The sequence below is a fragment of the Prionailurus viverrinus genome, chromosome A1 (assembly GCF_022837055.1).
Source record: "Prionailurus viverrinus isolate Anna chromosome A1, UM_Priviv_1.0, whole genome shotgun sequence".
Taxonomy (NCBI): domain Eukaryota; kingdom Metazoa; phylum Chordata; class Mammalia; order Carnivora; family Felidae; genus Prionailurus; species Prionailurus viverrinus.
In genome coordinates, this window is record NC_062561.1 from 212,217,250 (window position 1) to 212,239,171 (window position 21,922).

General features: G+C 40.6%; 1 protein-coding gene across 1 annotated transcript in view; it reads right to left on the reverse strand.

The window, feature by feature from the left end:
* The window catches only part of SPEF2 (sperm flagellar 2), a 189,066-nt gene that overhangs the window by 15,547 nt on the left and 151,597 nt on the right, over window positions 1–21,922 (reverse strand). Inside the window, exons 31-33 of the mRNA XM_047876214.1 lie at window positions 17,599–17,705; window positions 16,475–16,657; window positions 3,457–3,549 (exon numbers count right to left, since the gene is read on the reverse strand). Coding sequence (XP_047732170.1) covers window positions 3,457–3,549; window positions 16,475–16,657; window positions 17,599–17,705 — 383 coding nt within the window. The remainder of the gene's footprint in view (window positions 1–3,456; window positions 3,550–16,474; window positions 16,658–17,598; window positions 17,706–21,922) is intronic.

Consider the following 21,922-nt stretch of genomic DNA (forward strand, 5'->3'; position numbering starts at 1 on the left):
AGAACCATGGGGGGTTTTGAGGAGAGGCTGCCATGATCTGCCTGTAATCTGAACTAAGACAAGGGAGGAACAGGGAGACCCATCATGAGGCTGTTGCCATCATCCAGGTGAGGTTGACTGTGGTTTGTTCCAGTGATGGCCATGGGGCTTAGAAGGAGTGGTCTGATCCTTAGTATATGTTGAAGATAGAACTACCAGAGTTTCCTGAGGGACTGGACGTGGTGTTTGAAAAAGGAGAGAAGATTTGGGTATGAGTCCTAGGGTTTTGGCAACTGGAAGATCAGAGTTGCCAGTAACTGAGAGGAAGAGGGCTTTGGGTGAAGATGGGAGTGGTGGGGTGGCAGGGACAGGGGTTCGGGTGGACACAGTGAGCTTGAAATATCTACTAGAATGTTCAAGTGGAGATGCCAAATGGGCAATTGCATGTAGAAGGTCTGCGAGAGAGGTCTGAGGTAGGAATAGGCATTCGGGATTTGTTAATAATCAGGTAGTATTTCAATCCTGGCCTCAACAAATATGACCAGCCCAAAGTAATAGAAGGATTTCACATGAACAGAAGCTGTGGAGAAATTAAAACAATAGCTGTGAATTTGAATATGGAAAAATTGTCTTTTCTCAGGAAATCTCTAAGGATTTTAAAATCCTGGAGTAGTTGCTCTTGGTGTTGAGTGTGTGGGAAGCTGGGAAGCCAGGACATGGCCTGTGGAACCCTGTCAGTCATAATGAAGTGTGCTGTCACTGTCACAGGACAACAATGTGATTGCAACACAGACGTGTCTCAGGGTTCCTTTCTTGGATGCAGTGTGGCCTTTCATCCAGTGCCTAGGATTCTGGGGTCATCCAAGGCCACAGACAGTGCTGATGGCCTATCTGCAGGAGCCCTGCCAGTGTGGCTCAGAGGCAAGCCCTGGGTCACCGAGAGCATAAGTAACAAATCAGAAGAGCTGGGTGGGACCCAAGACTAGTCCAATCCCTCTTCTTAAGAAGGTACAGAGGCCCTTGGTGTGAAGGGACCTGCTCAACATCCTCCAGTGAGTCATGGCAGAATTGGGGACAGAGCCCAGGGCTCCTGACTCTCAGAATTCCTTCTTCACAGAGCATTTTCCCTTCACTGATTTGGTCTTTCCTATTCTAATTACAGCCAAGGACGTAAACTTGTTCTGTTGTTTTATCTTTTTTCTTTGCACACCTTTCCTCAGGATGTTAACCATTAGCTGTTCTTCTTCAACCAAGCAGAGTCAGCAAGGCTAGCTTCTGTGTAGCTAACACTTACATAGGGCTACTCTCTGCCAATCACTCACTCTGCACAACAACCCTGCCAGGGAGGTATTGAAAGAAACCAAGGTGCAGAGAGGTTAGGTAATGTCATCAAGACCTTGAAGCTTGCGAGCATTGGAACCTGTGCTTTTAATCCCAGTTTAAGAGCACTGAGACTTATGTAATACTGAGCATTCAGTCTCTGACGCACTGTGGGGCAGAAAACACCACACCTTTCTGTCCTCTGGACATCACATTCACATGCACACACTCACACACGCATGTCAGCTATCCTCTGCCTCACTTCTTTCTCAGGCTTCATGGTCCTGTCTCTGCTGCCGACTTTGTTCCTTTCCTCCATGTCACTTCCCAGCAGTCTGGATACTGATATGTGGGAGCCATGCCCTCCCTAGGGACCCACAGGGCCTTCCCTGCTTCACTGCCTCACAGTCTTAGGGCACAGTCTACCTTCTGGCATTAGCTTCTGGGTGAGCAACTGAAGGGCTCTGCCCTCGGTTGACATTTCTAAAAATTTCTGGTTGGAAAGCAAAGTGCTTTCACGTGACATCATATTCAGATGGCCAGGTTCTTTGCAGAAGAACCTGCTTACGTTGCCCACAGACTTGTTCGAAAAGTCATAGAGAGATGGCCTTCCAAAGGCTTTACAGGGTTGGTCTCCATCCTCCAGTTTCACACTGAAAACCCCCACCATGACCAAGACAAAAAACTGTCCCCACCCTTGCCAGTCTCAGGTCTTGGCCTTTGGTAACTCCTTGACCCCTTTCTCTTATCTGCTCTCCTGCTAGCATCTGGGAGAGGTGCTTGAACACTGTGCATCCAATTGAAGGGAACTTTTCACTTTAAGTTTGTAATTAGAGTCATGTTCAGTTTCATACTGCAGTTATGAGCAAATGGCTGCCTGGAAATTGGACAATCAATACACCTACTTTGCAGAGATGTCTAAATCCACAGCTCAACTTTTCTCATAGTCTATTGAATTTGGTTGTATTAGGTATATTTTCATATTTTTAACATTTACACTCAAACCAGAGTACTTTACATATATTAAGGTCCTGTTTTCTATTGTGGCCTCAGGGATAGAGGCTAATAATATTATTGATAATAATAATATTGATAATAATATTATTGATAATAATCTAATGGGTCATGGGAAATACTTATGCAACCCTTGGTATGTTGTACAAGTTAATCAAAGAGAAATGAACAAAAACATATACAGTAGTCCCCATTATCTGTGGTTTTACTTTCTGTGGTTTCAGTCACCCATGGTCCACTGTGGTCCACCTCAGTCCGGAAGCAGATGATCTTCCTTCTGACAAATCATCAGAGGGTCTCTAGTAGCCTAACACTACTTCCCAATGCCTACATCATTCACCGTACTTCATCTCATCATGTAGGCATTTTATCATCTCACATCATGACAAGTGAGTATAGTCCAATAAGAAATTTTGAGAGAGAGAGACCATAGTCACATAACTTTCCTTACAGCATATTGTTAGAATTTTTATTTTATTATTAGCTATTACTGTTAGTCTCTTACTGTGCCTAATTTATAAGTTAAACTTTATCATATGTATGTATAGAAAAAAACAGTGTAAGGGATGCCTGCGTAGCTCAGTCAGTTAAGTGTCCAGCTCTTGATTTCAGCTCAGGTCATGATCTTACAGTCATGAGATTGAGCCCTACATTGGGCTCTGTGCTGGGCATGGGGCACGCGTTAGATTCTCTTTCCTCTCTCCCTCTGCCCTTCCCCTGCTTGTGCTGTACTATCCTCAATTTCAGGCACACACTTGTGGTCTTGGGATGTATCCCAAGGTGGAGTGGTTACTGTGTTCGTAAAATGATTGCCCTTATCCTAAGCTTTTAGAATTGGAAGGACACTTAGAGACAGATGTGTTGAGTAAGGGCTTACCTGGCAGATGAGAAAAGTGAGACCCGAGGGATTACGAAAATTGCTCAAGATCACACAGAGAGTTAACAGCAGGGCTCTGTCTTAAGGTTTTGGTCCCTGCCTCCTCCCCCAGAACTTTTCTGTGCTGCTACCTTATGAACATTAAAGTCTACAACTGGGGGTCGGGTGGGGGTTGGAATCTGAAACAAATTACCAAGTGGAAGAAAAGATTAAGAAATTATCAGTGTTATAGTAGTGAGGTTTTTTTTAAGGATCTCAGCAATTACCTCTATAAGAAGCTCCTTTCTATTGAATGGCAGGGGTTCAAGGGGATTTTCTGGAATTTTTAGATCTTCATCTCTCGTAAACCACAGACCAGCCTATACAAAAAATAAAAATGAAAATTATTAAAGGATTGTTCCTCTCAAAGCCATAGGGATTGAACTCATCTTGTTCAACTGTCTAGAGCACTGGTCTCCGAAATAGGGGGCAAAAACCAAGGGGATGCAGGAGAAAATACCAGAACTTCCACTTACACATATTTTGATAACATTGTTATGTCATTTTTATTTAAAAATTTGATAATGTAAATAATGTATTAGTTCAGTAGTACACACGTATAATTTATAAATGAAAATCCACATCTTGGGGGTCCTAGCTCTATTTTAGCCATCAGAACATGTGATGAAGTTTGGAGGTCACTGCCCTAGATCTTGCCTGCATGGCGATATTCTGGAGGGGTCTGCACTCATAACCCTCGCTCACATTCCTCATGTTCTGTTCATGTTGCTCTCTATTCCCAGAGTCTAGTGTGATGCTGCCAGTGCACAGTGTTGGAAAAACTTTTGCTGAGTGACTGACTGACTCAAGAGCTCAATGGCCTACTCTTTAATGACATCCCTCTTTTTCAGCCCATTATGTGATACTAATCACAGAATCCTCTGATTCCCATTTGGCAATGCCTCTCTCTTCCTTCCTTCCATCCCTACTCTTGACACCTTGGTGCAGAGCCTCTTTACTTCTGTCACAGGCCACCCCAGTCAGCTCCGAGTTGGTTTGGTTTCTAGTCTCCCTTTTACTTGTTTCAGCTTGTAGTGTGCAACCATATCACTTTCCTCAAAACTTTAACCTTGTCTTATCATTCTCTGCTCAGAAACATTTCCTACTCTTGCTGTGTTGTTCACATCATCCCTCCTACCTGATGTGACTTCCTGCCCACCCATGTAAACCTGCACATCTCTGCATTCTCTGTTCCAATCACACTTCCCTAGAGACACCTTCCTTGATCTTGCTTCTGAACTCCAATTTGATTTGTTTATACCACACACTGGATATTTGGCCCATTCCTTTAGGTGTTGCCGTTCATGCCTGCTGTTGAACATGTCTTAGGTTTAAAGGATATGTCGTGTCATGCTTAATTTTTGTACATGGTAAGCACTTCATATTCATATGAATTTTGTTCCTAGGTCTAGCTTTCTTACCATCTTCCAGAGTGACAACCCACTCTCAGCACTATTTCCAAGAGGCATTGGCTTGCTTAATCTGACTCTGGCCTATGCTCTTCCAAGGATCACCTGTGCTTTGAGAAAAGGCTGGAATGGCATTGGGTAACTTGTCAGCGGATACAGGTCCCAAAGGTGAGACCTGGGGTTTCTTTTAATTTGTAACAAAGGAGATGCTGGTCATGTGGAACCCTGTGAGAGAGAAGACACAGGAGAAGCTTAAAGTCCAGCATGAGCTCAGGCTTTGAATGTGCTTTTGTACTGACCAAGAGGAGACCCTTGCCCAATAGCTAATCTGTGGAGGGTAAGTACCACTCAATGGGAGAATAGAGGTAAAGAACATAGGTAAGAGACATTATGGGGCACCAAAGTTCAGAATTACCCTCCTGTCTTAAACAACAAGAAAAATAAACAACATAAATGAAAGATGATTTTCCAGACATCAGACAACAGGCAATACAGCACATTAATTCCTGAACTAAGGAAAGCTACCAAAGAGTCCTATTAGTGTTCCAGCCTGGATGGAGTTTCTAGGCTTCAGTGCCAGGAGAGGCATCCAAATAGAGCCTGGTGACCTTCCTGATTTGAGAAGGCAGACTCTATTATTGAGGCAGGCTGAGATGGCTAGAATTTTCAGAGTGGACTACTAAAGATGCACTGAGGACAAGCCATAGAGATCCACGGAGGGATCTCTGTAAGTCTTGAGTGATAGCCAATCTGTGGATGTGTGTTTGTGGAAGATACCAGAAGCTGGAGAAAGAACCAGAGGAAAGGAGTAAGCTGAACAATTCCTGAGACACACACAGGGCTGGGAAGAGTCCATGTTACCACCAGGCAGAGTGGAAGGATCTCCTCAAACACAGGCATTGAAGAGAGCCCCCAGGAGATAACTGCCTTAACAGTGGGGCCAGATTGGCCACTCTGGACCCATTCTTACAAATTTTATTGTAACCTTGAGAGGATAGAAGTGATTCCAAGTAACACTGATGCAGGCCCAATAATATTTAAACGTATATAAAGTTGGGCATCCAACAAAATAAGATTCACAACATCTGGCATCCAATATAAAGTTACTAGGTATTCAGAAAAGCCATGACATATGACCCATAGTCAGAAGAAACATCACTCAAAGAAAACAAAAACAAAAATGACACAGATGATAGAATGAACAGAGAAAGATGTTCATTTGTCTATTCTAAATACATTTCATTTGTTCAAGGAGATAGAGAAACACATGCATATATTGAGAGAAATGGAAGATACAACTAAGAACCAACCTGAATTATTAGAGACAAAAAATTTAATAACTGAAATGAAAAATACACCACATGGTATTAATAACAGATTCAGTTCTGCAGAGGAAATCATCAGTAAACTTGAAGACATAGGAATAGATATGAATACAAAGTAAAGCATAGAGAAAAAAAATGGGAAAAAAATGAACCAAGCCTCAGTGACCTCTGGGACAGTACATACGTGATTAGATTTTGAGAAGGGGTGGGGGTGCAGAAAAAAAATTTAGAAAAAAATCCTCAAAAGTTTCCAATCTGACAAAAATTACAAAACCCACAGATTTTCAAGAGCTCAGTGAACCCCAGGCAGAAGGAACATGAAGAAAACCACACCAAACGACACAGTAATCATTGCTGAAAACTGGGGATGAAGAGGAGATATTAAATGAAGCTAGAGGGGAAAAAAGGAAACAGAGGATCTCAAACCCTCCTACCATTGCTCAACCAACACTCAATTCCATGTTTAATTGTTCCAATGCACAGGAATTTCCCCTGATCCTTAAAATCAAGGAATCATTCATACTAGTTTTCTAATAATATATGCTATTGCATAAATTAAGAAAAAATCGTGTATTATGCACACAAGAGGACCACTTTAGAAAGGAAAAAAAAAACTAACCTGACTGGAAAACAACTTATAATTACTAAAAAGTCATCCGTGGGTAGATCCAACATGGCAGAGAAGTAGGAGAACCTGAAATTCCCTTGTCCCTTAAACACAGCAGTGTTGAGGCCAAAGGACTTTGAATTCGAAGAGTCCAGGCTGCTGAGTGAAAGAGATGCCTTTGGGGACCCACGGGGACAACGTGGTGGGCCATAGGTGCGTGATTGTGAACTGGGAGAGATGAAACGGGCAACATAGGCATGGAAGGGAGGGATCCCCTTCTGTGGAGAGACAAAGGGAAGAGAAAAAGAAGCTGGGAAAGTGTAGGACTATATCTGGATGAGAGAAAGACCATGGATGGGGATGGAGAAAGATCCAATCTCTCACTGCGGGGCTTTCTCCGAACTGGGGCAGGCTGCCCAGTTAGCACACCTGGGAAGGAAGGGAGTCAGTCCTGGGCTCCGTAACTAGCTCAGAGGCACAGTCCGCAGTGGGAGAAAGCAACCCCTTCCCTGGATGGCTGTGGGAAGAAGGTATATAGCTGTTCAAAGGGCAAAAACTGCCTGCGCCAACCAGCCACGGGCCATATATATAGGCGGCGCGGAGCAGCACTTCCCTGGAACCGGGGTGCAGGGAGAGGGACCCTTTAAGACATTGGGGTTTAAATCCCAGCTTAGTGCCAGGGAGGTACGGGAGTCATCGGACCAGGACAAACTGCCTCATTGGTGCCAGTGGGGCACTGCAAGGATGGCCTGAACAGAGTGGTTTGGGCCACCAGGTCTGGGGAGGTGAGACTGTGGTGTCACCATTTTTCTCCCTGTCACTGACAAGGTGGGGCTTCAGGGAAGGACAGCAGGCCCACAGTGGAGGTGGGACCCGCCTACACCAAACCACGCCCCTCCGTGCCTGGTAACTGTAGCGGGATTGAGGCTGAGTCACCACACAGTCCCTCCTCCAGACCAGCGCTGCCATTGGTTCCAAGGCATCCAGCAGTTTTGCATTTCCTGATTTAATTCTTGGACAATTCTTATTATATATATATAATTTTATATATTTAAATGTATTTATATTTAATACAGATTATATTATGTATAATATACATATATGTATATATGTATATTATTATATTATGTATAATATAATGTATACAATATATAATATATAGTATAATATAATATGTTATACATAATATAATCTGTATTAAATATAAATTATATATAAATAAATACATATTAAATATATAATATATAAAAATTATATATAATATATACTTTATATATAATATATAATTATATATAATATATACTTTATATTATATAGTTATATATAATATATATTATATATAAAATATATATATTTTATATATAATATATATATTTTATGTATAATATATATTTTATATATAATATATATAATTTTTTTCTTCCTTTTCTCTTTTTTATTTCTTTCCTCCTCTAATCTGGTTATTCTGGTTGTTGGTTTGTTTAAGCAGACATATTTAATCTATTCTCTTTATACCTGTTCTACCTCTCCTTCTTTAGTTTCCTCTCTCTCTCTCTCTGGATTAAGCCATACAGTTTCTCTGGTCAATTTTCTTTTCTTTTCTCTTTTCCTGCCCCTGTCGTTTCTCTCTTTGTATGAGATAAGGCCTCTTCCATCAACACCGCTCCCACCATGGTTTAGTTGTAGAGGGTGTTTCTGGCTTTTTGTTTTTGTTTGTGTTTTGTTTCATTTGTTTTTGTTTTTTGTTTTTTGTTTGTTTTCCTTTCCAGGGCTACTTCAATGAACAAATTAACGCACACCTGGTGGAGGGTCCAAAACATCACTATGAGTACAGAGATAAAGCAACCAAAGTCATAACAACAGAGAGCAAATAACACACGCCTGAAGGGCCAGGCCCTGGACAGTGTATGACCCTTCTTTAAGAAAATAGTGCTGGGGCGCCTGGGTGGCTCAGTTGGTTAAGCGTCTGACTTCGGCTCAGGTCATGATCACATGGTTCATGAGTGCGAGCCCTGCATTGGGCTCTGTGCTGACAGCTCAGAGCCTGGAACCTGCTTTGGATTCTGTGTCTCCCTCTCTCTCTGCCCCTCACCCACTCACACTCTGTTTCTCTCTCTCTCTCTCAAAAATAAATAAACATTAAAAAAACAAAGTAGTGCTCACTGGTGCAGGGCAAATAGCAAGATTTAAAACACATAAGGGACAGAAAACTAGTCAAAATGATGAAACAGAAGAATTCTCCTCAAAAGAAATTTCAGGAAGAAATGACAGCTAAATAATTGCTCAAAACAAGTATAAACAATATAACTGAAAAAGATTTTAGAATAATAGTCATAAAATTAATATCTGGGCTTGAAAAAAGCATAGAAGACAGCAGAGAATCTATTGCTGCAGAGATCAGGAACTAAAAAATACTTATGTTGAATTAAATAATGTTGTAAATGAGGTGCAAAATAAACTAGAGGTGGTCACCATGAGGATTGAAGAGGCAGAGGGGAGAATAAGTGAAACAGAAGATAAAATTATGGAAAAAGATGAAGCTGAAAAAGGGTAGATAAAAAAATTCTAGACCACGAGGGGAGAATTAGAGAACTAAGTGATTCAATGAAATGTAATAATATCTATATCATAGGAGTTCCAGAAGAGGAGGAAGAGAGAGAGAAAGGGACAGAAAGTGTACTTGAACAAATCATAGCTGAGAACTTCCCCAATCTGGGGAAGGAAACAGACACTGAAATCCGGAAGGCACAGAGAACACCCTTCAGACATAACAGGAATTGATCTTCTGCATGACAAACCATAGTGAAACTGGCAAAATACAAAGACAAAGAGGGAATTCTCAAAGCAGCTAGGGACAAACGGGCCTTAACCTACAAAGGTAGGCACATAAGGGTAGTAGCAGACCTATCTAATGAAACTTGGCAGGCCAGAAGTGAGTGGCAGGAAATATTCAATATGCTGAATAGGAAAAATATACAGCCAAGGATTCTTTATCCAGCAAAGCTGTCATTCAGAATAGGAGAGATAAAGTTTTCCCAGACAAACAAAAACTAAAGGAGTTCATCACCAACTAAACCAGCCCTACAAGATATCCGAAGGAGGACTCTGTGAATGGAATGTTGCAAAGACCACAAAGACCAGAGACATCACTACAAGCATGAAGCCTACAGATAACACAATGACTCTAAATCCATACCTTTAAAATAATAACATTCAATGTAAATGGACTAAATGCTCCAATAAAAAGACATAAGGTATCAGAATGGATAAAAAAACAAGACCCATCTATTTTCTGTCTACAAGAGACTCATTTTAGACCTGAGGGCACCTTCAGATTGAAACTGAGGGGATGGATAACCATCTATCATGATACTGGAAGTCAAAAGGAAGCCAGAGTAGCCATACTTATAACAGACAAATTAGATTCTAAACTAAAGGCTGTAACAAGAGATGAAGAAGAGCATATATCATAATTATGGGGTCTATCCATCAAGAAGAGCTAACCATTACAAATGTTTATGCACCCAATTCACAGACACTCAAATATAAAAAACAATTAGTCACAAACATAAGCAACCTTATTGATAAGAATGTGGTAATTGTAGGGGACTTTAATACTTCACTTACAACAATGGACAGATCATCTAGGCAGAAAATCAAGAAATAAACAATGGCCCTGAATGATACGCTAGACCAGATGGACTTGACAGATATATTCAGAGCTTTTCATCCTAAAGAAGCAGAATACACGTTCTTCTCAAGTGCACATGGAACATTCTCCAAGATGGATCACATACTGGGTCACAAAAGAATTGAGATCATACTGTGCATATTTTCAGATCACAATGCTATGAAACTTGAAATCAACCACAGGAAAAAGTTTGGAAAACCTCAAAATGCACAGAGGTTAAAGAACATCCTACTAAAGAATGAATGGGTCAATCAGGAAATTAAAGAAGAAATTTAAAAATGTATGGAAACAAACGAAAATGAAAACATGACAGTCCAAACCCTCTGGGATGCAGCAAAGGCAGTTCTAAGAGGAAAATACATTGCAATCCAGGCCTATATCAACAAACAAGAAAAATCCGAAATACAAAATCTAATGACACACCTGAAAGAACTAGAAGCAGAAACTCCAAGGCCAGCAGAAGAATAGAAATAATAAAGATCAGAGCAGAAAGAAACAACATATAATCCAAACAAAACAAAACAAACAAAACAAAATAAAACAAAACGGGAGAACAGATTAATGAAACTAAGAGCTTGTTTTTTGAGAAAATAAACACAGTTGATAAACACCTAGCCAGACTTCTCAAAAAGAAGAGAGAGGACCCAAATAGATAAAATTATGAATGAAAAAGGACTTATCACAACTAATCCATCAGAAATACAAACAATTGGGGCGCCTGGGTGGCGCAGTCGGTTAAGCGTCCGACTTCAGCCAGGTCACGATCTCGCGGTCCGGGAGTTCGAGCCCCACGTCAGGCTCTGGGCTGATGGCTCAGAGCCTGGAGCCTGTTTCCAATTCTGTGTCTCCCTCTCTCTCTGCCCCTCCCCCGTTCATGCTCTGTCTCTCTCTGTCCCAAAAATAAATAAACGTTGAAAAAAAATTAAAAAAAAAAAAGAAATACAAACAATTATCAGAGAATACTATGAAAAATTAGATGCTAACAAACTGGACAACCTGGAGGAAATGGACAAATTACTAGACACTCACACCCTACCAGAACTCAAATGGAAGAAATAGAAAATTTGAACAGACCCATAACTAGTGAAGAAATTGAATCAGTTATCAAAAATCTCCTAACAAATAAGAGTCCTGGACCAGATGTCTTCCCAGGGGAATTGTACCAAACATTTAAAGCAGAGTTAATACCTATCCTTCTCAAGCTGTTCCAAAAAATTGAAATGGATGGAAAGCTTCCAGACTCATTGTATGAATCCAGCATTATTTTGATTCCCAAACCAGACAGAGACCCAGCAAAAAAAGAGAACTACAGGCAAATATCCCTGATGAATATAGATGAAAAAATTCTCAATAAGATACTAGCAAATCGAATTCAACAGCATGTAAAAAGAATTATTCACCATGATCAAGTGGGATTCATTCCTAGGCTACAGGGCTGGTTCAATATTTGCAAATCAATCAATATGATACATCACATTAATAAAAGAATGGATAAGAACCATATGATCCTGTCAATAGATGCAGAAAAAGCATTTGACAAAATATAGCATCCTTTCATAATAAAAACCCTCAAGAAAGTTGGAAATAGAAGGAACATAACATAAACATCTTAAAAGCCATATATGAAAAGCCCACAGCTAATATCACCCTCAATGGGGAAAAAATGAGAGCTTTCGCCCTGAGATCAGGAACACGACAGGGATGTCCACTCTCACCACTGTTGTTTAACATAGTGTTGGAAGTCCTAGCATCAGCAGACAACAAAATGAAATAAAATGCATCAAAATTGGCAAAGAAGTCAAACTTTCACTTTTCTCAGATGACATGATACTCTAAATGGAAAACCCAAAGACTCCACCAAAAAGCTGCTAGAACTGATACATGAATTCAATAAAGTCTCAGGGTACAAAATCATTGTACAGAAACCAGTTGCATTTCTATACACCAATAATGAAGCAATAGAAAGAGAAATCAAGAAACTGATCTCATTTATAATTTCACCAAGAACCAAAAAATACCTAGGAATAAACCTAACCAAAGATATAAAAGATCTATATGCTTAAAACTATAGAAAACTTATGACAGAAATTGAAGAAGACACAAAGAAATAGAAAAGCATTCTATGCTCATGGAGTGGAAGAACAAATATTGTTAAAATGTCAATATTACCCAAAGCAATCTACACATTCAATGCAATCCAATAAAAATTGCACCAGCATTCTTCTCAAAGCTAGAACAAATAATCCTAAAATTTGTATGGAACCACAAAAAAACCTGAATAGCCAAAGTAATATTGAAGAAGAAAATCAAAGTGGGAGGCATGACAATCCCAGACTTTATCCTTTACTACAAAGTTGTAATCATCAAGACAGTATGGTACTGGCACAAAAACAGACACATAGACCAATGGAATAGAATAGAGAACCCAGAATTGGACCCACAAAGGTACAGCCAACTAATCTTTGACATAGCAGGAAAGAGTATCCAATGGAAAAAAGACAAGTCTCTTTAGCAAATAGTGCTGGGAGAACTGGACAGCAACATGCAGAATAATGAAACTATACCACTTTCTTATACCACACACAAAAATAAACTCAAAATGGATGAAAGACCTAAATGTGAGACAGGAAACCATCAAAACCCTAGAGGAGAAAGCAGGCAACAACCCCTTTGACCTCAGCCGCAGCAATTTCTTGCTCAACACATCTCCAAAGGCAAGTGAATTAAAAGCAAAAATGAACTATTGGGACCTCACCAAGATAAAAAGCTTCTGCACTTCAAAGGTAACAATCAACAAAACTAAAAGGCAACTGAAGGAATGGGAAAAGATATTTGCAAATGATATATTGGATAAAGGGTTAGTATCCAAGAACTTCCCAAACTCAACACCTGAAAAACAAATAATCCACTGAAGAAATGGACAGAAGACATGAATAGACACTTTTCCAAAGAAGACATCCAGATGGCCAACATACACATGAGAAGATGCTCAGCATCACTCATCATCAGGGAAGTACAAATCAAAACCATACTGAGATACCACCTCACATTGGTCAGAGTGGCTAAAATTAACAAATCAAGAAACAACAGATGCTGGCAAGGATGTGGAGAAATGGGAACCTTCTTGCACTGTTGGTGGGAATGCAAACCGGTGCAGCTTCTCTGGAAAAGTGTGGAAGTTCCTTAAAAAACAAAACAAAACAAAAAAACAATAGAACTACCCTACGACCCAGCAATAGCACTACTAGGAGTTTATCCAAAGGATACAGGAGTGCTGATTCATAGGGGCACATATACCCCAATGTTTATAGCAGCACTTTCAACAATAGCCAAATTATGGAAAGAGCCTAAATGTCCATCAACTTATGAATGGATAAAGATGTGGTTTATATATATAATGGACTACTACTTGGCAATGAGAAAGAATGAAATCATGCTATTTGCAGCAACATGGATAGAACTGGAAGGTATTATGCTAAGTGAAATAAGTCAGTCAGAGAAAGACAGATATCATATGTTTTCACTCATATGTGGAACCTGAGAAACTTAACAGAAAACCATGGGGGAAGGGAAGGGGAAAAATAATTACAAACCTGGACAGAAGGAGGCAAACCATAAGAGACTCTTAAGTACAGAGAATAAAATGAGGGTAGATGGGTGGGCGGGGAGAGGGGAAAGTGGGTGATGGGCATTGAGGAGGGCACTTGCTGGGATGAGCACTGGGTGTTGTATGTATGCGATGAACCACAGGAATCGACCCCCAAAACCAAAAGTACACTGTACACACCGTATGTTAGCCAATTTGACAATAAATTATATTTTTAAAAATAGTCATCTGTGAAAATTTTAGTAATATGAAATGTTAAATGTGAACTTCTATAGGAGGGTTTACATTGATGCAACAAGGTTCTGTCACCCATGTCCTGACTCTTTGGGTTATTAGGTGATTTCTCCTTAAAAGATGGAAGTGCCCCCTCTCTCTTGCCACGACATGGCCAATGTATTTTTTTTTTAAACTTTTTCTTAAAGAGTGAGTGCTGCATTGTTTGGATCCCAGAACATCTGGCTCACTGAGCCTGCAATAACACACATCCTCACAGACAGAAGGTGAGCTGGGAGTTCAATATCAAAGAATCCTACACAGTGTGGCTCAGTCTCCACATGTGGTGGAGGCAAGCATGTGAGAGACAGCTGCAGGATGGCTGGGGGCTTTTATCCTTGCAGCGCCCAGCCCAGGTACACAGCCCAACCCACTTTAACTCTCTCATTCCATTTTAGACGCTGGAGAAATCAGCACACTCTTAAGTGGCTGTTGTGGCGAGCTTGCTGTTCATCAAAAGAAAAGAAAAAAGACAGAACAAAAAGCCGAGTAGAGAGCCTTTCTATGCTAGAGAACTCCATTTCAGTGATGCGTGTTATGTTATTTTACTGTTCTAATGTAGCATTTTTAACACATCTCATAAAATTTTGCTCCAGAAGTGGTTTTGACTTTTCCCATATAACTTTTGTTTTGTTTTGTTTTTGTTTTTGTTGTGTGTGTATATGCTGTATGTTTAAGCTGGCCAAGTGTTGGAAACCTGGGAAAGTCATGTGTGAAGGTCAAGTGGGTCTTCTTGTCCTGGGGCGCCTGTGGGGGGATCTGGGTGGACAGGGAGAATGCCAACCTTGGAAATCAACTGCTCCCCAGACACAGGAGGTGTTCAGATAAGTACTTCTGAGTTTCTTTCAAATGCAGCAGCCAGCTTTCTCTAAGAAATTTACACTTTTGGTAAGGGAGCTTTCTGGTTTTCGCTCAGCGTTTTGGTAAAAATTGCCAACATCCTTTGTTCGCTTCACTTTGTACAAAAGGACGTTTAAATTGATATCCTGTGTTAATTGGCACAGACTATAGTGAAGATTGGTAATTTCGCAAGTGCTCACTTTTAAAAATCTTAACCTGATGATGAAAAGAGAGTAAGTTTTGTTCTGCTGTTTTTGTTTTCACAAAATCATTTTTCACATGTTTTAAGCTGAACACAGTGATAGAATTCATAAATTGCTCTACTTGGGAAGAACATATATCAAAAAGCACAATCAGCCGACCACCTGTCTTGATCAGGAACCTCCTCTTGAAGGAACCTCCTATTCTAGTGTTACTTCCTCTGGCTCAACAGCATGAATGTGGGAACACCAGGATTGTCTATAAGCATGCCATCTGTTAATTAAGGTCAAAAAGAGAACCAGGAAGGGATGTGCTCTTTCAAGATTGAAATATACATGAGATATAGGAACCTACAGAGTATTACCCTATTTCAGAATTAGTACCTTATAAACATTTACATCTTTTGTGTCTACCAGCAATGTGCAATGGTGAGCAATAGGATGATTTCAATTAGTCGACACAAAATAAGTAATTCAGGCCCTCTTAGTTACAGGGTTTTATTCTCCTTCATTACTAAAACTTCTAAAAAATGAATTGACTTTTCTTATCTTCACTTCCTGAAAACCATTTAGTCAATTCTCTGCAATCTGGATTCTGGACTCCCCAAAGTTACTCTGGTAAAGGCCACCAGTTATAAATACCATCTGCCAAGCCCAATGACCAGGTATCATGTTACTGAGTTATCCATCACTTTCCATACTTCCATTGGGTGTCTCATCCATTCATAAACTTAACAATTGCCTACATGATAGTGACTTGCAACCTCTCCTGCATCTGCTGTTATCAGATTGGATGTTTCTGTCTGCATTTCCCACAGACATTTCAAACTCAACTTGTCAAAAACTATTTCATCGTTCACCAAAAGAAAAAAAAAATCTTCCCCTTTCCCTGTGTTCATATTCCTGGATAGTACTCTTGTCACTCCAAGAGTACTGGATATTGAGCATTAGACATATTAAAAGCTCTGCAGGTGATTCTAATTTACAGCCAAGTTCACTGTGTAGGAGTTGGAAGAAGGATAATGAAGTTTATGTGACTTCTTTCAGAACTCTTAGTTCCCTAAGCATCTCTGGTTTTTTCTATATCCTTTCCCTGGGGGGTGGGGGGGGGGTGGAATCTAGACTTCCACCTGGGACTTGGACAGTGTCTCTGCTGCTAACGGGTACCCAGACATAGACGGTCAAAGGGCAGAACACTGGCCCAAGACCTGGCAATGTGACATCAGTGAGTAATACATTTCTTAGGTCAAAAGCACCCTGGTATTATTAGTGCCACTATGTGCTGGTAGCAACCTGCATATACTGCTCGAAAGTGATGGTGCCCAACTGCTCTTCATCCACAGCCTTGAACCTCTGCAGGGTCTCAAGCAGCTCTTCCTCCAGGGGGATGGGCCAAGGCATCGAGATTACTAATAGGAATTTCCGCCAGTCCACAAACGCTGAGTTAATTATTAATAAAGATGCTAACTCCTGCAACTAGAAGAAAACAGGAAATGCCATTGGAATATTTGTATGATTCTCTCTTGAAGCTCTATTGCTTCCTGTTTCTTTGTAAGGCATTCAGATGAAGCAAAGAGGAGTTTATATTGGTGAATAGAGCCAGTTCTCAGGCTTGTTCCCCAACTCACACCAGACAGTCCCTAGACAGTCTTTCACTTTTTGCTTCCTTGACATTTGGGTTTTTTGCTTACTGTTACACAACGAATTTACACATGTGACTTGACTGCAGTGATAGTACCTTTTTGACAGTGGAAGAATAAAGATTATAGAAGTGGCTGGGAAAGGGCCCTACAGCCAGTAGGGAGATACTATAGCCATTTTGTTTTCTGACACATCCTTAAGGAACAGGGCAAGAACTGCCAGAATCATCTACTGTTACTGGTTAGGATCATTCCTTCCTGAAGGAACAGATATAAATTCACAGGCTGAGCCTTATAGTCTCCATAATGTTTCATTGACTATTAACATCATCATTCATTCTTTAAATGCTAAGCACGCACACGGTACATCTTACATTCAAGTTCATTTATATATTCATTCAAGTTTTATCGATTGCCTACTAAATTTCAGACACTGTACAAGTACTGGTTATTTTTACTGTTTTTTATTCTTATTCTTATTATTTTATATTTATTTACTTATTTATTTTTTGAGACAGAGAGAGACAGAGCATGAGCAGGGGAGGGGAAGAGAGAGAGGGAGACACAATATCTGAAGCAGGCTCCAGGCTCTGAGCTGTCAGCGTAGAGCCCAACTCAGGGCTCAAACTCACAAACTGCGATCATGACCTGAGCTGAAGTCGGATGCTTAACTGACTGAGCCACCCAGGCGCCCTCGTACTGGTGATTTTTAAACTATTGACTTAATCAAATAAGAAGAATTCTGAGTTTTGAAACCCAAACAAAATGGAAACTTACTTCAGTTTGAGTGAGGTGCATCCAAATACTAGGAAAGTTGTTTGTTCCAAGGTTCAGGGTTACCAAATCCAGCAGAATGTCAGTAAATGATTTATGTCCTATTATGCCTACAATACAATGAAAAATATTTTTTCAATTAGATTGTGTGACAGGGAGTTTGTTTTTCTTGCTAAAATAGTACCCAAATGGGTATTTGTACAATCATTTTATTCATATTATTTAAAACTGTAAACTTTAGAGAAACAGAAGACATTTTAAAATGAAAATTATAATCAATTTCCTGATAAGCTCTCATTACTGTTTCTCAGCGAAGTCAAAATGTCTTTTTTTGGCTAGGTAATAAATCATTTCAGATTGGGCAAAATACTGAGACTTTATACTTTAATTTGGAAACTTCCTTCGACTTTGTGCTCAGAATAGGTCGAACTACAAAAGAAAAACAATTCTTGGTTTTCCTACATACAGTAGAGCACAAGAGCAAAATATTTTGGTGAGTATAGGATAAAGATGTCTCAAATACATGCAAATCATAGATTTTTTTAATGTTATTTTTTATTTTTTAAAATTTGCATCCAAATTAGTTAGAATAGATTTGTTTTTTTGTCAACTCAGGGACACTTGAGTTGTTAAACTACTGGATTGGAACTTATAATTTAATCACCTGGTTGGCTTACTATTCCAAAGTATTTCATAAAAGATCACCACACCTTAAATGCTTTGCTTTTATACACTAATCCATTTTATTCTGTCCAAAAGAGAAGTCTGTTTTGCCTGCCACTAATTTCAAATCACATGCACATGCATAAAAAAAGAAATAGAGATTTGAGGCTTCTGGGAAGATGGCGGCGTAGGAGGACGATAAGCTCACCGCGTCCTGCGGATCACTTAGATTCCACCCACACCTGCCTAAATAACCCAGAAAATCACCAGAAGACAAGCAGAATGGATTCTCCAGAGCCAAGGGCAGATGAGAGGCCCATGGAAGAGGGTAGGAAGGGTGGAGAGGTGGTGCGCACTACACGGACTGGCAGGAGGGAGCCGGGGTGGAGGGGCAGCCCGCTGGCCAAGCAGAGCCCCGGAGTCTGGCTTGCAAAAGCGGAGGGGCTGGATGGAGTGTGTTTGACAGTGAGCAGGACTTAACATCTGGAAGGTTATAAGTTAACAGCTCTGCTGGGAGAGTGGGAGGACTGGAGGACAACTGGAGGGAGAGTTGTTGAGCCATGGACAACAGAGTGCAGCTTGGTGGGGAACAAAGGTGCTCGCCAGTGCCATCTCCCTTGCCCATCCCCCAGCCAAAATTGCAAAGGGAACCGGTTCCTGCCAGGGAACTTGCTTGCACTGTGCAAACACCTAATGCTGTGTTTCTGTGGAACCATCCCTCCGATGGCAGGTCTGACTCCCGCCTGGTGCTGCAGGGCCCCTCCTGAAGCTGATCTCCAAAGGAAAAGTGAGCTGAGCCTACCCTCCTGCCCTTGTGCACCTTGCCGATCCACCCCAGCTAATACGCCAGATCCCTAGCACCACAAGCCTGGCAATGTGCAAGTAGCCCGGACGGGCCACATCATTCCACAGTGAATCCTGCCCCTAGGAGGGGAAGAGAAGGTACACACCAGTCTGACTGTGGCCCCAGTGGTGGGCTGGGGGCAGACATCAGGTATGACTGTGGCCCCACCCACCAACGCAAGTTATTCAAGACAGCACAGGGGAAGTGCCCCGCAGTCCCGCACCACTCCAGGGACTATCCAAAATGACAAAACGGAATAATTCCTCTCAAAAAAACATCCAGGAAATAACGACAGCTAATGAACTGATCAAAAACGATTTAAACAATATAACAGAAAGTGAATTTAGAATAATAGTCATAAAATTAATCGCTGGGCTTGAAAACAGTATAAAGGACAGCAGAGAATCTCTTGCTACAGAGATCAAGGGACTAAGGAACAGCCAGGAGGAGCTAAAAAATGCTATTAATGAGCTGCAAAATAAAATGGAGATGACCACAGCTTGGATTGAAGAGGCAGAGGAGAGAATAGGTGAACTAGAAGATAAAGTTATGGAAAAAGAAGAAGCTGAGAAAAAGAGAGATAAAAAAATCCAGGAGTATGAGGGGAAAATTAGAGAACTAAGTGATGCACTAAAGAGAAATAATCTATGCATAATTGGTATTCCAGAGGAAAAAGAGAGAGGGAAAGGTGCTGAAGGTGTACTTGAAGAAATAATAGCTGAGAACTTCCCGGATCTGGGGAAGAAAAAAGGCATTGAAATCCAAGAGGCACAGAGAACTCCCTTCAGACGTAACTTGAATCGATCTTCTGCATGACGTATCATAGTGAAACTGGCAAATACAAGGATAAAGAGAAAATTCCGAAAGCAGCTAGGGATAAACGTGCTCTAACATATAAAAGGAGACCTATAAGACTTGTGACTGATCTCTCTACTGAAACTTGGCAGGCCAGAAAGGAATGGCAGGAAATCTTCAATGTGATGAACAGACAAAAAAAATATGCAGCCGAGAATCCTTTGTCCAGCAAGTCTGTCATTTAGAATAGAAGGAGAGATAAAGGTCTTCCCAAACAAACAAAAACTGAAGGAATTTGTCACCACTAAACCATCCCTACAAGAGATCCTAAGGGGGATCCTGTGAGACAAAGTACCAGAGACATCGCTACAAGCATGAAACCTACAGACATCACAATGACTCTAAACCCATATCTTTCTATAATAACACTGAATGTAAATGGACTAAATGTGCCAACCAAAAGACATAGGGTATCAGAATGGATAAAAAAAACAAGACCCATCTATTTGCTGTCTACAAGAGACTCATTTTAGACCTGAGGACACCTTCAGATTGAGAGTGAGGGGATGGAGAACTATTTATCATGCGACTGGAAGTCAAAGAAAGCTGGAGTAGCCATACTTATATCAGACAAACTAGACTTTAAATTAAAGGCTGTAACAAGAGATGAAGAAGGACATTATATAATAATTACAGGGTCTATCCATCAGGAAGAGCTAACAATTATAAATGTCTATGTGCTGAAAACGGGAGCCCCCAAATATACAAAACAATTACTCACAAATATAAGCAACCTTATTGATAAGAATGTGGTAATTGCAGGGGACTTTAACACACCACTTACAGAAATGGATAGATCATCTAGACACACAGTCAATAAAGAAACAAGGGCCCTGAATGATACATTAGATCAGATGGACTTGACAGATATATTTAGAACTCTGCATCCCAAAGCAACAGAATATACTTTCTTCTCGAGTGCACATGGAACCTTCTCCAAGATAGATCACATACTGGGTCACAAAACAGCCCTTCATAAGTATACAAGAATTGAAATCATACCATGCATACTTTCAGACCACAATGCTATGAAGCTTGAAATCAACCACAGGAAAAAGTCTGGAAAACCTCCAAAATCATGGAGGTTAAAGAACACCCCACTAAAGAATGAATGGGTCAACCAGGCAATTAGAGAAGAAATTTAAAAATATATGGAAACAAACAAAAATGAAAATAATAATCCAAACACTTTGGGATGCAGCGAAGGCAGTCCTGAGAGGAAAATACATTGCAATCCAGGCCTATCTCAAGAAACAAGAAAAATCCCAAATACAAAATCTAACAGCACACCTAAAGGAAAAAGAAGCAGAACAGCAAAGACACCCCAAATCCAGCAGAAGAAGAGAAATAATAAAGATCAGAGCAGAAATAAACAATATAGAATCTAAAAAAACTGTAGAGCAGATCAACGAAACCCAGAGTTGGTTTTTTGAAAAAATGAACAAAATTGATAAACCTCTAAACATGCTTCTCAAAAAGAAAAGGGAGATGACCCAAATAGATAAAATCATGAATGAAAATGGAATTATTACAACCAATACCTCAGAAATAAAAGCAATTATCAGGGAATACTATGAAAAATTATATGCCAACAAATTGGACAACCTGGAAGAAATGGACAAATTCCTAAACACCCACACACGTTCAAAACTCAAACAGGAGGAAATAGAAAGCTTGAACAGACCCAAAACCAGCAAAGAAATTGAATCGGTTATCAAAAATATCCCAACAGGGTTGCGGCAAGATGGCGGCTTAGGAGGACGCTGGGCTCACCGCACGTCCTGCTGATCACTTAGATTCCATCTACACCTGCCTAAATAACCCAGAAAACCGCCAGAGGATTAGCAGAACAGAGTCGCTGGAGCCAAACGCAGACGAGAGGCCCACGGAAGAGGGTAGGAAGGGCGGCGAGGCGATGCGCGCTCCACGGACTGGCGGGAGGGAGCCGGGGTGGAGGGGCGGCTC